Genomic DNA, 14370 nt, shown 5'->3' on the forward strand with positions numbered 1-14370 from the left:
GTTACTAGATTCAGAAAATTTGCATAGAAAGAAAATCATTTAAAATGCATCAGGGAGATAGATTTTAAATTTTCCTGTCTAGTCTTATTATAATGCAAATAATCGTCCTCTACCTGATTGGTGATCTTGGGTTTCTTACCACAACCTTCTAAAGCTTGGCATATTATATGTATTTATACTTAAAGTAAAAAATATTAACTAGCTGTTACTTTTGATTTCACAGAAAAAAATGATAATATTAAAAACGTTAACTGAAAGCAAGTTTTTCTTTAGATTAGAGGTTGGCAAACTTTTTCTGTAAAAAGCCAGGTAGTAAATATTTTAGGCTTCTATGGGCTCTGTGGGCCACATATGCACTCTGCTGCATATTCTTTTTCTTTTTTATAATTCTGTAAAAATGCAGAAATTATTCATAGCTCAAGGGCATACAAAAACAGTGCCTAGACTGCAAACCCTACTGTAGATTGAGTTCTGCTTAAACTAATATTTACCTCAACAAAATTTCAGAAATGGGCAGAATCCCACATTGTATGTTCTATAAAAACAACAACAAGACAGTAGACTTGGAAGCCATATTGGCATGGATTTGAATCCTGTTTCTATTCTTATTAGTACTTGAGCAAGTCATTGAACTACTTGGATGCTCAGCTTCCTCATTTCTGGAATGAGACCAATGCTTCCTGGCTAAATGATGGGTTGGATTTAATGAAATTATCTGTGAAAGGTATATTTTGCTCAGTGATTATCATTAGAACCTCAACAAATGCTACTTCCTCTCTTTCCTTCCTTATCCTGTTTGACATTTCTCAGCTGTTTTTTTCTTTCTCATTTTGAATTGTTCAAGACTGGTATTTCTATTAAATTATCTTTGTAGAAATTCTCACTTTGACCTGATTTGAGACAAAATAATTTGTCAACATTTTGATTACTTTATACAAATTATTGGCTTTACTTCCTCTTACATCTAATCTCTACTGACCAAATGCAGTCAGTCCTAAATTTCTTTATTAGTGCTTTACAATCTATAATTTTAAAATATTTATAGATTCTGGTAGTAAAACTTTGATGAGAATTTTAGAGAATTTAATTCTCATTGAATCTATTAGAATATAAATATTTTGAATAATAGGCTATGCTAGTAGATAAAAATCCAAACTAAAAAACAAAATGATTTATATAGTAGGGTGAGGATAGATAGTTGTTTGTTTTACTATTTTGTCAATAGCTCTCCATAATTATTTGACTTCTACCTACAACTCAATTAAGGCCACCAAATTATGCACCCAGTATCAGAGCACCTAATATATAAAGCATATATTAACAGATCTGAAGGGAAAAATAGACAGGAATACAATAATTGTCAGGGGCTTCAATACCTCACATTCAACAATGGATAGATTATCCAGACAGAAAATCAGTGGGGAAACATTGGATTTAAACTACATGTTAAACCTGATAGACAATACAATACATTTCATCTAACAGCAGTAGAATACACATTCTTCTCAAGTGTCATAGAGCAACCTTTAGAATAGATCGTGTTAGGCCACAGAACAAGACTTGGTAAATTTAAGAGGACTGAAATCATATCAAGCATCTTTTCTAACCACAATGGTATGAAACTTGAAATCAGTTACATGAGGAAAACTGTAATATTCATAAATATGTGGGGATTAAACAACATGCCCCTGAATAGCCAGTATGTCAAAGAAGAAATCAAAAGGGAAGTAAAAAAATGCCTTCAGACAAATAGAAATGGAAATACAACATTCAAAAATTAATAGGATGCAGTAAAAGCAGTTCTAAGAGGGAAGTTTATAGCAGTCAGCTCGTACATTAAGAAGAAGCTCTCAAATAAAACAACCTAACTTTACACATACAGAACATAGGAAAAGAAGGAAAAATGAAGCACAGAGTTATTAAAAGGAAGGAAATAATAAATTTCAGGGTGAAAATAAGAGAGAGACTAACAAGACAATAGGAAAGATCAATGAAACAGCTGTGTGCTTTTTTGTTTTTGTTTTGTTTTTTGAAAACAAACAAAATTGACAAACCTTTAGCTGGACTAAGAAAAAAAAGAAGGCCCAAATAAATGAAATCAGGAATGAGAAAAGAGACATTATAACTGTGATAACACAGATAAGAATCATAAGAAACTACTATGAGCGATTATACGCCAACAGGTTAGATATCCTAGAAGAAATGGATAAATTCCTAGAAACATACAACCTACCAAGATCGAATAATGAAGAAATAAAAAATCTGAACAGAATAGTTACTAATAAGGAGATTTAACCAGGAAAAAAAAATATGCCCAGCAAAAAAAAAAAGTCCTTTCTCAAGGACCTCAAGGACCTGGGAGCCCTTCCTTTAAAACGTAATCTTTAAGAAATGTCCCTTTAGTCTCTGAAGGAGGGTAGGGGCCTAAGCACCAATTAGCAAACACAGATAACCTAGCCACACTGACCGACCTCCCCTAATGTCCTCCAGGACTTTTCACTAGCTTGCCCCGGTGCTTACAAACTTTCTCACCTTTGTTTTAGTGGAATTGGGTTTAATCTCTCTCCCCTATTGCAATGGCCCTGAATAAAGTCTTCCTTTTCTTTTTAACTTGTGCAGTGCAATTTCCCTTCAACAGTGACCGGAAGTAAAACCTCTGGAGTCAAACTCTGAGTCCATTTTACTACACAAGTCACATAATCTCACGAAGCTTCAGTTTGCACTAGTGAGCTGGAGGCGAGGCTCCCTGGGCGGGATTTCTTTAAGGATGGCAGGGGCCAGGCGATGGAAAGCTCTTAGCATGCTCTGATGTATGTTAGGTACTCCATGAAGTTCAAGTCTTGTCTTTTTGGCTAATGACTACATGAAAAGCTTCTTGATTAGCTCTTATTTTTTTTTAAGTAAACTACTTTAGTGTATTTAATATATTCTGTTTGCTAAATTATCGATATGAACATTTCCAGGATATCTGCTTTGTAAAGTGAAGTCTATTTGTTTAGTTGAAATAAATAAAGATAAAAATGCATCATAAATAGTGAAAGTAAGCAACCAGTTACACATCTGATCCTGAAGTCTAGTGACTGAGAACAGGGGGTCATTTACTTCTGAGACCATGTTGAGAAACAGCATCTGTGGGCTAGAGAAATAAAACCGAAATACCATGTTTCTGACACTCTACAAGCTGTGCTCTCCAGCAAATGGAGAGAGCCCTGTGCTGTTTATATTTTGAAGTTCAAAATACCTCCTACTTAGGTTATCATAAAACCAAAACCTTAAAGAAACTAAAAAATAAATACTAAGTTTTCTTTTAATAGACATATTTAAAAATACAAGTTGTTTGGTAATACTCTGGTGTTTTGTAGCTACATCATGAAATGTTTCCTCAATCCCAAAATTTTAAAGAAATATGTGTGAAACACATTTTAAAAGTTGAGACTGCTTTCTTCTTGGGGGGGGGGGGGTGGCATAGTAACATATAGTTGGGGACTACTGTATTTTGACTTCATGTCAGAATAAATATCTAGTCATAACAGTTCCCTATTCAGTGTATGCTGTACCCATAAAACTACTTCTTCCCCCTCTTTCTTTCCAAATTCATCTGAGAAAAATTCACTTGACTTGCCTTCTGACTTTTATCAATTTATATTCTGTTTGGAAACCCTGCTTGCAATTCTGACTGACTTGCAAAGATAGCAGTGATGACATGGATCGGTCTGAAAAGCCAGTGTTCCATTCTTAAATACAGACAATACGCTGCTGGTTTTTTTAAAAGTCATTACCTCTTACATTCTGTTCACTATTTTTATCCTTCCTGTTAGTGGAGACACCTGTAACATTAGGTTTATATTTTCAGATTGTTTGCTCTAATCTCCCCCTTCCTGCTTGAAGCAGTGTTATGTTACAGGGAGCGGTTACAAGGAAAGGCAGAGCCTTATGAGCTGCATGAATCCAGATGAAAAGACATGTTGTTTAGGAAGTCTAGATGGCCACCTGGAGGGAATGAAATTTGGGAGCAAAATGAAAAGATGCACAATTTAAGTCAACTCAAAAACAAGATATGCCTATGATGAAATAAGGATTCAAGCTGGAAAGTTAGTTGTTATGGCCCCCGGTTGTATATATTTTATCCTGAGGTACCATTTGGTTTAATAAAATGTAGCTCTAAGACTGTTAACCTAACATTTCTTTAAGACTTAATTATAAAGGTTATATTTTCAGAGGACAAAAGCATTATTCGTTTGTCTGTTCATGTCTTCCAGGTTTATCTTGCAGATTATGGACTTGCCTACAGATATTGTCCCAATGGGAACCACAAACAGTATCAGGAAAATCCTAGAAAAGGCCATAATGGGACAATGGAGTTTACCAGTTTGGATGCCCACAAGGGAGTACGTAAGTTTCTTTTTTCCTTTTCTTATTTTTATTTCACAAGAATAATTAAAGAGTAATAAGACTCCGTGAAATGACCTTTGCAAAGTAGCTTTGAGGAGTGTGAGCGCTGGTGAGATTTTTATCGGAAGGGTTTTCCTGTATGCCACTGAGTATTTGTCTTAACAAGGGAGGAGATCCAGACTGTGACAAGGGAGAAAATAAAGGGGTGTCAAGAGAGCTAAGCTTGATGCTCATTTTGGCCAGGAAAACACTCGTTTGTGTAGGTTAAACTCGGAGGTCAGCCACTGAATTGTTATGCTGCAGTGAGTATTACAGATTTGGTGAAGGTGCACATGTGGAGAATTATTCCTGTTTTTCATTGTGCCCTTATCAGAGTTCTGGAAGATACCATCTCTCAATAATAAGAAAATCTTTTCTGAAACTATAAAGTGTTAATTTGTGGAAATCTCTCCTAGTCGCCTTTCATATATCTTACTTACTTAAACTCACTTTGATGGTATTGGAAACACATTTGCAGGTAAATTACATACATAGTCCTTTTATTGGATATTGATTATACTGCCTTGCATTCCAAGGCAGACTTAATTCAACAATTCCCTAATTAGTTAAAGTCATAACCTATGTCTTGTATTCATTTACCATTAATTAAACCTTAGCTGTTTATTACACTGCAGTCCAAATCCAATAGCCGACCCAGAAAGCCATGGAAAAGGAAATAGGAGGTCAATATTGAAAATATATGGTGCAGAATCCCACTGATGCTTGCTTTGTTCACAATCAATATGGTCAATGTAACTGTACTTTCTTAGTTGCTCTGTCAGCAAGACAAAAAGTCAATTCTAATGTTATGCTAGAAAAAGAAAAAAAAAAGGTGATTATTGAAAAACTCTGCCTTTCAAAATTATATTTTCTAAACTTTGTTTATAAAAATGTTTTCAAGTATGTTAAACCATACAAATAATTTTAAACAGCTTTGAAAGAACCACATTTTCACTAAAAGGCAATTAGACATTTGCACTTGTTAATGGCTGTTGAACTGTTACCCTAAACTGAGACTTTGTAACGAGTTTTAGTTGGTGCGAACAACTGTATATTATTGCCTTTTCTATTAAAAGGACCATTGACCATGTAATGTAGAGGGTCTTGATCATTTTCCACAGCAATTAAAACCCACCCTAGTTTAAGGTAGGCCAATGAAAAAGTGTGTTGGTTGTATACTTTCTTCCTTTCCCCAAGAATCATAGGTTACATTTTCTGAAATGGAAAGTAAGTTTTTATACGTTGGATTAGAGTAAAAGAAACCACTACATTATTTTTCAATGGTAGTTTGGTTAGAAAAGTAATGATCACTCAGAAATTAAGAAATCTTGTATTTTTTTCACCATTTACATTGTTAATGAATCAATAAGCATTTAAAGATATAAATGGGACATGACTTTAATTAAATTAAGAAATGTAAGAATCAAATGCTTATTGATAGTGGGTTCTTGTTCCATTTAAAGTTTTTTTACTCTCAATGAATTTTATTGTTCCCTTTTGCTGGATTTATTAGTTTGTAAGAATTTTCAGAAACTTGGGAGGTACTTTTTTGATAGTGGTATAACTGGAAATGCATCATACAGATTCTTAAGCATTGCTCTGGTTATGTTACTAATTGTATTAATTTGTGGTTGAGCCACTTATTTCAACTGGTAGTTCTAATCCTGATACTGTGCTTTGACGGTTAAACGACTAAGAAACCAGTGTGATCATTGAATGGGAAGAAGAGTTGTTACATGTTAGCCTGGTCAGTGTTTGAACTGTGGTAATTCTGAAAGTCCTCTATAATTATTCCATAGTTTAGGGCAGTGTTTTTATTGTGCTATCTTGATAAAAGATTTGAAGAAACTTTTATTATGTAATCCACTTAAGTTTTTTTCTTCCTAAAGAATAATACACGTGATGAGCTGGGTAGATTTCACCCTGCTAGGGCTTTGGGAGAGAATATTGAACTGAGAAGGATGGTAGAAAGATATCTCTCCCTGGGACGACTAATGAGGGAAGAGTATATTACATATTTTTGGTGTTTGCTGGAAGGTTATGTGCTGGAGCGAATATTCATTTTTACAGGTTGCATAGGATTCCTACAAAAGAGTCCCTAATGCATTTAAAATAGAGTTTATACTAAACTTCTAGGCATATCTATATTTACATATAGGTATACATACATACCTATGTATATACATACACATATGTATACACATACACACAGAGCTACATTTTATATACCAGACTACATATATATTTTAGTCTGGTATATAAAATGAAGGGTTTGATATCCTCAAATGTTTGAATTCATTCCTGATATTTTACATTTAATTTTCCAAAATTAAACGTTTCACTTTAGGATTTATTAGAAGTGAAATAATTATTTAGTCATATCTAGGAACCAGAATAAACACGGCCACTAGTCCTGTAGGTTAATGCAGAAGGTCAGATTCATACATATTTATGTGTTTACTTTCAGTACAGTCAGTATGTAGTTTAATCTCAGAAAAATCTTTTCTATACCAGTGCAACTAGGAGATCAAATACCTACTTAGAAAGATAATGCAAAGGAAAACATCAAGAACAAAACAAGTTGTCACTAGGAAATGGAGCCTCTGGTCGTCACAGCATGTGTCATGTGGCAGGTACATCTGTGTCTGGTCAGACCCGGGAATGTTCAGGCTTCAATGTGAAACTGTCTTATGAATTAGCCATTCGACAGGCACTGTTAACCCGATCAGCCTAGCTGGTTTCTGCACTTTTTATAGTGGTTATTCATAAACCACAGCTAACTCATTTTTCTGTGGATTAGTTGGATTTTTATAATGAAGGAGCTTGTCTAAGGTGCCAATCAGCAGTTTCACCTAAGCATTTTCTAGTTCAACTTTCTATGAAAGCAGGTAGCTTGTATTATTACAAACTAAAGAGATACATAGAGATGTGTGAGTAGATTGACAGATGAATGGATAAATAACTTTCTGAAACTATCATACATCTATATATCTGTATGTTTTTAAAAAGTTGCAGTTACTCTTTCAAACTCAATACTCTTGTACAACCAGAAGGTGTTTTCTGAGTGGCTGAAATGCTTCATTTAGTGTAAAATTAGAGTAATATATGTTGGGCTTATCTCTTCTATTATTAATTTTGTATTCTTCATAAAAACTAACATGTATAAACATTGACATATTTTGGGCTCATTGCCTGATAATTAAAGAGAATTATATCTGTGTCAAATACACTATTTTAAAATTGTTACATTCTTAGTAATGTTAAAAAAGCAATATTTGGATCAATGTGTGGTATAGATTTTTGTAGATTTTTCTACTCACTGAGGCATGCAGTCAATACCTAATTTCTCTAGAGATATACTGCATTTAACATATCGAGCTTTTTTAAATACTTCAGACCTGTGCATTGAGTGTATAATACCTGTTTTAATTTGACATCATGGATGAACATAAAATATGATATCTGAATTGCATTTTAAATGTCTGTTTGTTTATGTAATATATTCAGTATCAAGAAAAGATATATTACATACTTTTTTATTTTTGCCAGTTGCTACTGTATATGAAATCCAAGTCTTGTGTTATTTCTTGCATGGTTTCATTTCACTCTAATTCAGCACTCCAACTTACAAAATATATGTGAAATAAACTGAAAGTGGATTTTCATGTCACCAAACTTGGGGAAGTGATACAGTATTTATCTTCTTAAACAATAATTCAAACAAGGAGCCTGTTTTTCAGTTGTAAGATGTCAAGGGAAATCAAGTTACTGATATGACCTGTTGGATCTGTTAGTAATAAGAAAAAAATACTATTCATTTCTATTTTTAGGTAAACTTAACTGCTGTAAATAGTCTTTGATTGATGTATCAATAAACAATAATGAAGACACGATTCCTTCTGCATGGCATAACCCAGTTCTGACATTTAGACATGACTTTTAAAGTCATGATGTAGGTCTGGGACTGTTTGGTTGGGTTAAAAATACACATGGACCACATACATGTAAGATGCCATTAGTTTTGCTCAGTTGAATAACTTTTTCTAAGACCCTCACTGTAGTGTTTCATAAAAAAACTAAGGCTTAGAATTTAAAGAGTATGGAAAAAACAAGGGAGACCTGGGTTTAATATTTTATTTGCAATGTCACACATTGCATTCTTTTTTCTGAATAACCTTTTTCAAATTGCAAAAACTTGTGGCCACCATAATATTTTCTAGCTTGTTGTCTATCTGAATTTACAAAACACTGCATAACGTAGGTTACTAGTTAGAAAAATAAAATTTAGATTTGTTTTATAGATCATCACCCTCCACTTGGCCAGGTGAACATGTTACTCAGATGTGTTCTGCTTGTCATTTCTGAGCCTATAATCTAGTATTTGGGGCATTTAAACTCTTGTTTGCTTGAGGCAAAAGTTTTCAAGTTCACTTTATTGTTTCCTACTAAACTTGTTTTTCTTCACACTTCATAACGTTACTCTATATGAGAAATAAAACTAAACAGAAAACCCTTTAGGCAAATAATCAGATTCATTTTGGGATTAACACTTGCACTTTTCTTTTCTCCCAATTCCTCTTTCATTCCGTTTGATGAATTGGGCCCAGATGATTTCACTCCGGTTTGTTTTTAGAATAAGTACCAGTCCTTGAAGGGAATTCCTCGGTTCTTGTACCAGCTTGGAAGGACCATTTAACATTGTATGAGTTAATGTTTTAAGTAGACACTCTTCTTCATCAGAATGAAGTAGCTTGAAAGAAAAAGTTTCTTGAAAAGGTAGTCACATGAAAAACTTTGTTCATGCTCCCGCTTAGACCTCAGGATCTGCTGCTTCTTTATTCCTTGCCAACAGAACTTCTTTGTATCAGTTTATCTGCTGGTGGTTTAAATTAAAATACCTACTTCATATACTTACCTAACTGTAGAAGTAGTATATGTGATGTTATTTGCATGATGTTTAACCATGCAAAGTAATTTGTATGGGAGGCAAAGTAATTATTAAATTGAATGTGGGCTTTGGATTCTGAAAGATGGAATTCAGTGCAGAGCTCTGTCAAACTTTGCTCCGTTGTCAAACTTTGCTCCGTGATGCTGAATGAGTTATTTAACCTCTCTGAGCCTCTGTTTTCTTATTTGCCAAGAAGGTTACTAATACTTACCATTGTTAGATGATTAAATGAGATAATATAAAAGGAGTCAGAGTGTCTGGCACAGTAGCAGCTCCATAAATCACATCAGTTGTTTTTATTTTAATTATGCATTTTAGAGACAACTGTTTCTTTAATCAGCTTTCTAATGAAATAGAATTCAAGTCCCTACCTGTGCCTTTTTTTTCAATTGTTGTTACTCTTAGCGATACTTTGTAATTTAGAAATATCATCGAGCAATTGAGAACACCAAGGCTTTCCATGAAAAGAGTTGTTTACATTGCTCCATTTTAATAACCTAAATGAAAATTAAATGCGAAATTATATTTGGAAAGTAACAAGAGACTATAGATGAAAAATATTAAGAACTAAATTTTGCTATATTTTGCTCTAGCCGGTTTGACTCAGTGGTTAGAGCATCAGCCCGCGGACCAAACAGTTGTGGGTTTGATTCTGGCCAAGGGCACGTACCTTGGTTGCATTTTGTCCCTGACCCTGGTCGGGGTTGTGCGGGAGGCAGACAATTGATGTGCCTCTCTCACATTGCTGTTTCTCTCTCACTCTCTCTTTCCCTCCCTCCCATTCTATCAGAAGATAAATGGAAAAATGTCCTTGGGTAAAATTAAAAAATAAATAAAAATAAATTTTGCTACAGTCGAGTAACACCATAAATAATAGTTTGATTTTTTTTTTTAGGAAGTCTATGTGAAAATATATAGTAAATGATAATATGAATTATCAAATATAACTGAAGAACCCAATATGTTATAGTAAATTATACAGAAATACAAATTATACAGAAATAAAGGAATCCATATGTATTTCAACTTTAAAATTAAAAATATGTGCTTTTTAATGTTTTTTTCTTTATTGATTTTAGAGAGAGAGGAAGGGAGGGGGAGAGAGATAGAAACATCTATGCGAGAGAACATCGATTGGTCACCTCCTACATGCCCCTCACTGGGGACTGGGCCCTCGACCTGGGCATGTGCCCTGACCGGTAATTGAACAGCAACCTCTTGGTGCATGGGCCGACACTCAACCATTGAGCCACACCAGCCAGGCAAAAATATAGGATTTTTAAAAAACATTACACATATTTCTATAGAACTGAACTGAAATAGTGGTAACACTTACCTAACCATAGTTACTAATGTATGTATGCAGTAAAAAAAAAAAAAAAAAAAAAGTAAAAAGTTGAAAAATGTGATAATGTATTTTAATTAGGTTAAGACCAAACTATTATAGTGAAATAAAGTTAACTCTAAAAACATTTTAAATGAAGGCTAGTTTATGAAAGATTGGTTCAGAAATCTAAATCACTTGTTATTACTGTTGCTTCATATCAATTAATCCTTCGGGGGGTGGGTACAGGGAAGTGGCTGGGAAGGTTCACCCCCTTTTCTTCTCGACTGTGCTTTCCTCAGGGGCCTCTAGTGTGTAGCCTGTGTCGGCCACCCGGTGCCAGGATTTCAGTTTTTGAAAATTAGAGGATGTGATTTTTTTTTTAAGTGGTGGTAATTAGAAATTGCCATAATGGAAAAGGGACTTGTGAACACATCTGTACAAATGGAACCATTCCATTATTAATGGGAGATTTATTACTAAAGAAATCACTACAAAACCGTGTGGTAGAGATTGTGTTTTTATTTTAATACGAGAGCCAGGACTTGCATTAGGACATTGTTGAAATTTGTGCAGAAAGTAAATGGCCCCATGGGATTGTAGCATTCTGCTAGACTGAGGGGCCTAATAATCCCAGACTCAAATAGCAGTTAAGATAGAGTATGTGTAAGAGCTTATCTTGTCTTCTGCTTTTATAATGACTTATGTATGGTAACCAAAAGTAGTTGTGATGTGCTAGCAGCATTGTTCTTAGTAGATAACTTTTTAAATTAAAAACTAAGTTTACTGAGTGATTTTTGGAGTTTATTTAATGAAAGATAATAAAATAAGATACCTGTTTACAGAAGGCTTAACAACCACAAATTACATTTAGGAGATTGTTTATCTCTCTACAGGTAAACATTCAAGAAAAGGCAGAAATATAAATACCAACCTATCATTTTATAACAGTTTGGGATGGTTAAAAGAATGAGTTTATTTTGTTAATTTTTTAATCATTTCAGTAATATTTGTTGTATTTGTCATGTTTCTTGATTTTATTGTCTATCTTATGAAATGCACTTTTGAAAATATAAAATTTTGATAGAATTAGTCTACAGCATTTAGAAGTTTGATATAAATGATATTTGCAGTGGCCTAAAAAATGTTCTTTTACTGTATTTTATTTAAAAAGCCATTTTGTAAATGCTGAAAGCCTCTGTTTGGCTTTAAAATCTGCCTCCCACCACCTCTGCCCACACTCCCATGCATACCCTTGCCTCATCTTTATATTTTCCATCAGGATATTTGACGGCAAGCTTAATTTAGTGCTGCTTATACCTAAAAATAATATTCATAAAATTTTAGAACCGTGTACCCAAAACGGTAGGCATAGTTTATCCTTTACGTTCATTAATTGAAAAATCTTAAGACAGACCTGCTTTTTCATACTGCTCACTAGATGGCAGTTTTGTCATATTCTTCCAACTTGAAATGCTACTCGTGTGAGTGGAACAGAAAAGGCCGTCAGTGTTTAGTCTGCACTCAAAGGGTCTCCGCATGACCAGTGCAGACCCCATGGACTTCCTGGAACATATGTTAGCAATTTAGCTGCAGACATTTATTTCTTTGTTTTACTGCTTGGCTCTTTGAGAAAGTGTTGGTGCCAGGTTATGGGTTGTCTGGATCATGTCAGAGGCCATGGAGATCAAGTTCATGTGACAGGCTAGACTAAGGAAGGATGAAGTTGGAGGAGGTGAGGAAACTGACCCTTACTTTCAGCAGCAACAAGTCACTGCCTGTCTGTGGACTGCAGCCAAACGCCTAGACGGTTAAGTTTTACTCCAGCTGAACAAACAAAACACGTTGGCCATTTGGCTTTTTCGTATTTCATCAATAGTAGTTAAATCAGTGATTTCTCTATTTCTCAAAACTTGCTTATCCCTCATCTTTCTCTCTTAATGCTAACTCCTATAGCCCTGTCCAGACGAAGTGACCTTGAAATCCTCGGCTACTGTCTGCTGCGGTGGGTGTGTGGGAAACTGCCCTGGGAACGGAACCTGAGGGACCCTGTGGCTGTCCAGACTGCTAAAGCAAAGTAAGGATTTTCAGAGATCCCGTCACACAGCAACGGGTCTGAAGGGGTCCAGAAAAGGGAGTTAGTTCTCCTGAGAGGATTGCCATTCACCCAACAGGACAACCAAAGCAGATTTCTTAATCTGCTTTAAAAAATATTGTTTAAAAAAACCAAACAGCTGACAGACATAAAATTCATGAAGATGACACCTATGAAATCTCAGGTATGTGAGTTGTAATACAAAATATAAAGTGAAATAGCTGTTCCTTCACATGGTGTTTTCCAAAGCTTAGATTCTAGGGGGTGGTGTTTTCAAGAGTGTTTTTGAATTAGCATTGTGCAAGTGTATGTAGGTAGTCTGAGCTGGGTGTGATGGATATTAACTGCGCAAAGCAACAATGTGAAATGGGGCAAATATGGCCCATATTTGTCAAGTGAGAACAACCTACCTCTTTCTTAATCCTGTGTCTTGGAGGGAGTATATTTTGTTTCTGAAAGAAGAAACAAACAACATTTTTATATGAGGTGTTTATGTAAAAGATAATCCTGCAGCCTTATAAACATTTTTAATATTTCACATTTGATTTTTCTCAGCTAGAATCTGTTAGCATGAAAATTAGGTCAGACTGAGAACAGAGTGTGTTACTATTTTACCATTTTCTCACTTATCAAACCTAAGAAAATGTCAATTGCATGAAGTACAGAATAGCTATTTTTTTATTATATACTAAGATATGCTCAACAGTCACTATCCACAGATACAATATCGCAGCTGGGAAAGGCAGCTGTGTTCTAAGCAGGGCATGTTACAACAGAAGTTTACAAAAGGGGTAGCCGATTCATAGAAACAAATCTTCAAATTCAGTGTGGCATCGGTTCTTAATAGAGAGAAAGGCTGGCTGGAGATGCAGAATAATACAGATGACATTTGTAAATACTGACGTACTGTATATTATATGAAATGTTTCTCCACTTGGAATCTTGATCATCCTAGTCCCTCACCCAAAATGAACATATTTATATAAGTCAAGCTTATAACTATCTACTCAGTTATTTATTGCAGTGATAGATGTGTCCATATTAACCCCCATGTAACTGACATTTTTCAGTATAGGGGTCAAGTCAAAACATAGTAATAGGTATATAAACAGTACTGGTATCCAATTTTCCACCTTAGTTTACTTAATTTGAATAATATACTTTATTTCAAAGATTAGCATTCTATGTTCATTGGTCATGCATACATGCAAGTTCTCTGGTTTATCTCTTCCCCCACAACATCCACCCACCCCCCGAGCCTTGTAGGCCTGTACCCCACCTCCATGTCTCTGGGTTAATTTTGTTCAGCAGTTTGTTTAGTTCATTACATTCCACAAATAAGTGAGATCATGTGATATTTGTCTTTCTCTGCTTGGCTTGTTTCACTTAGCATAATACTCTCCAGGTCCTTCCATGCCATCTCAAAGGATAAGAGATCTTTCTTTCTTACAGATGCGTAGTATTCCATTGGGTACAGCTTTTTAATCCACTCATCTACTGATGGGCACTTGGGTTGTTTATAGATCTTAGCTATTGTAAATAGTGCTGCTATGAACATAGGGGTACATATAT

At 34.7% G+C, this 14370-nt stretch overlaps 1 protein-coding gene across 3 annotated transcripts in view; it reads left to right on the forward strand.

The window, feature by feature from the left end:
* Positions 1-14370, forward strand: part of VRK2 (VRK serine/threonine kinase 2) — an 80567-nt gene that overhangs the window by 44101 nt on the left and 22096 nt on the right. For all 3 annotated transcript variants that reach the window (XM_036262627.1, XM_036262628.1, XM_036262629.1), the window contains exons 8-9: positions 4260-4392; positions 12660-12780. In XM_036262627.1, coding sequence (XP_036118520.1) covers positions 4260-4392; positions 12660-12780 — 254 coding nt within the window. The remainder of the gene's footprint in view (positions 1-4259; positions 4393-12659; positions 12781-14370) is intronic.

The sequence above is a fragment of the Molossus molossus genome, unplaced genomic scaffold, assembly GCF_014108415.1.
Source record: "Molossus molossus isolate mMolMol1 unplaced genomic scaffold, mMolMol1.p scaffold_m16_p_15, whole genome shotgun sequence".
Lineage (NCBI taxonomy): Eukaryota > Metazoa > Chordata > Mammalia > Chiroptera > Molossidae > Molossus > Molossus molossus.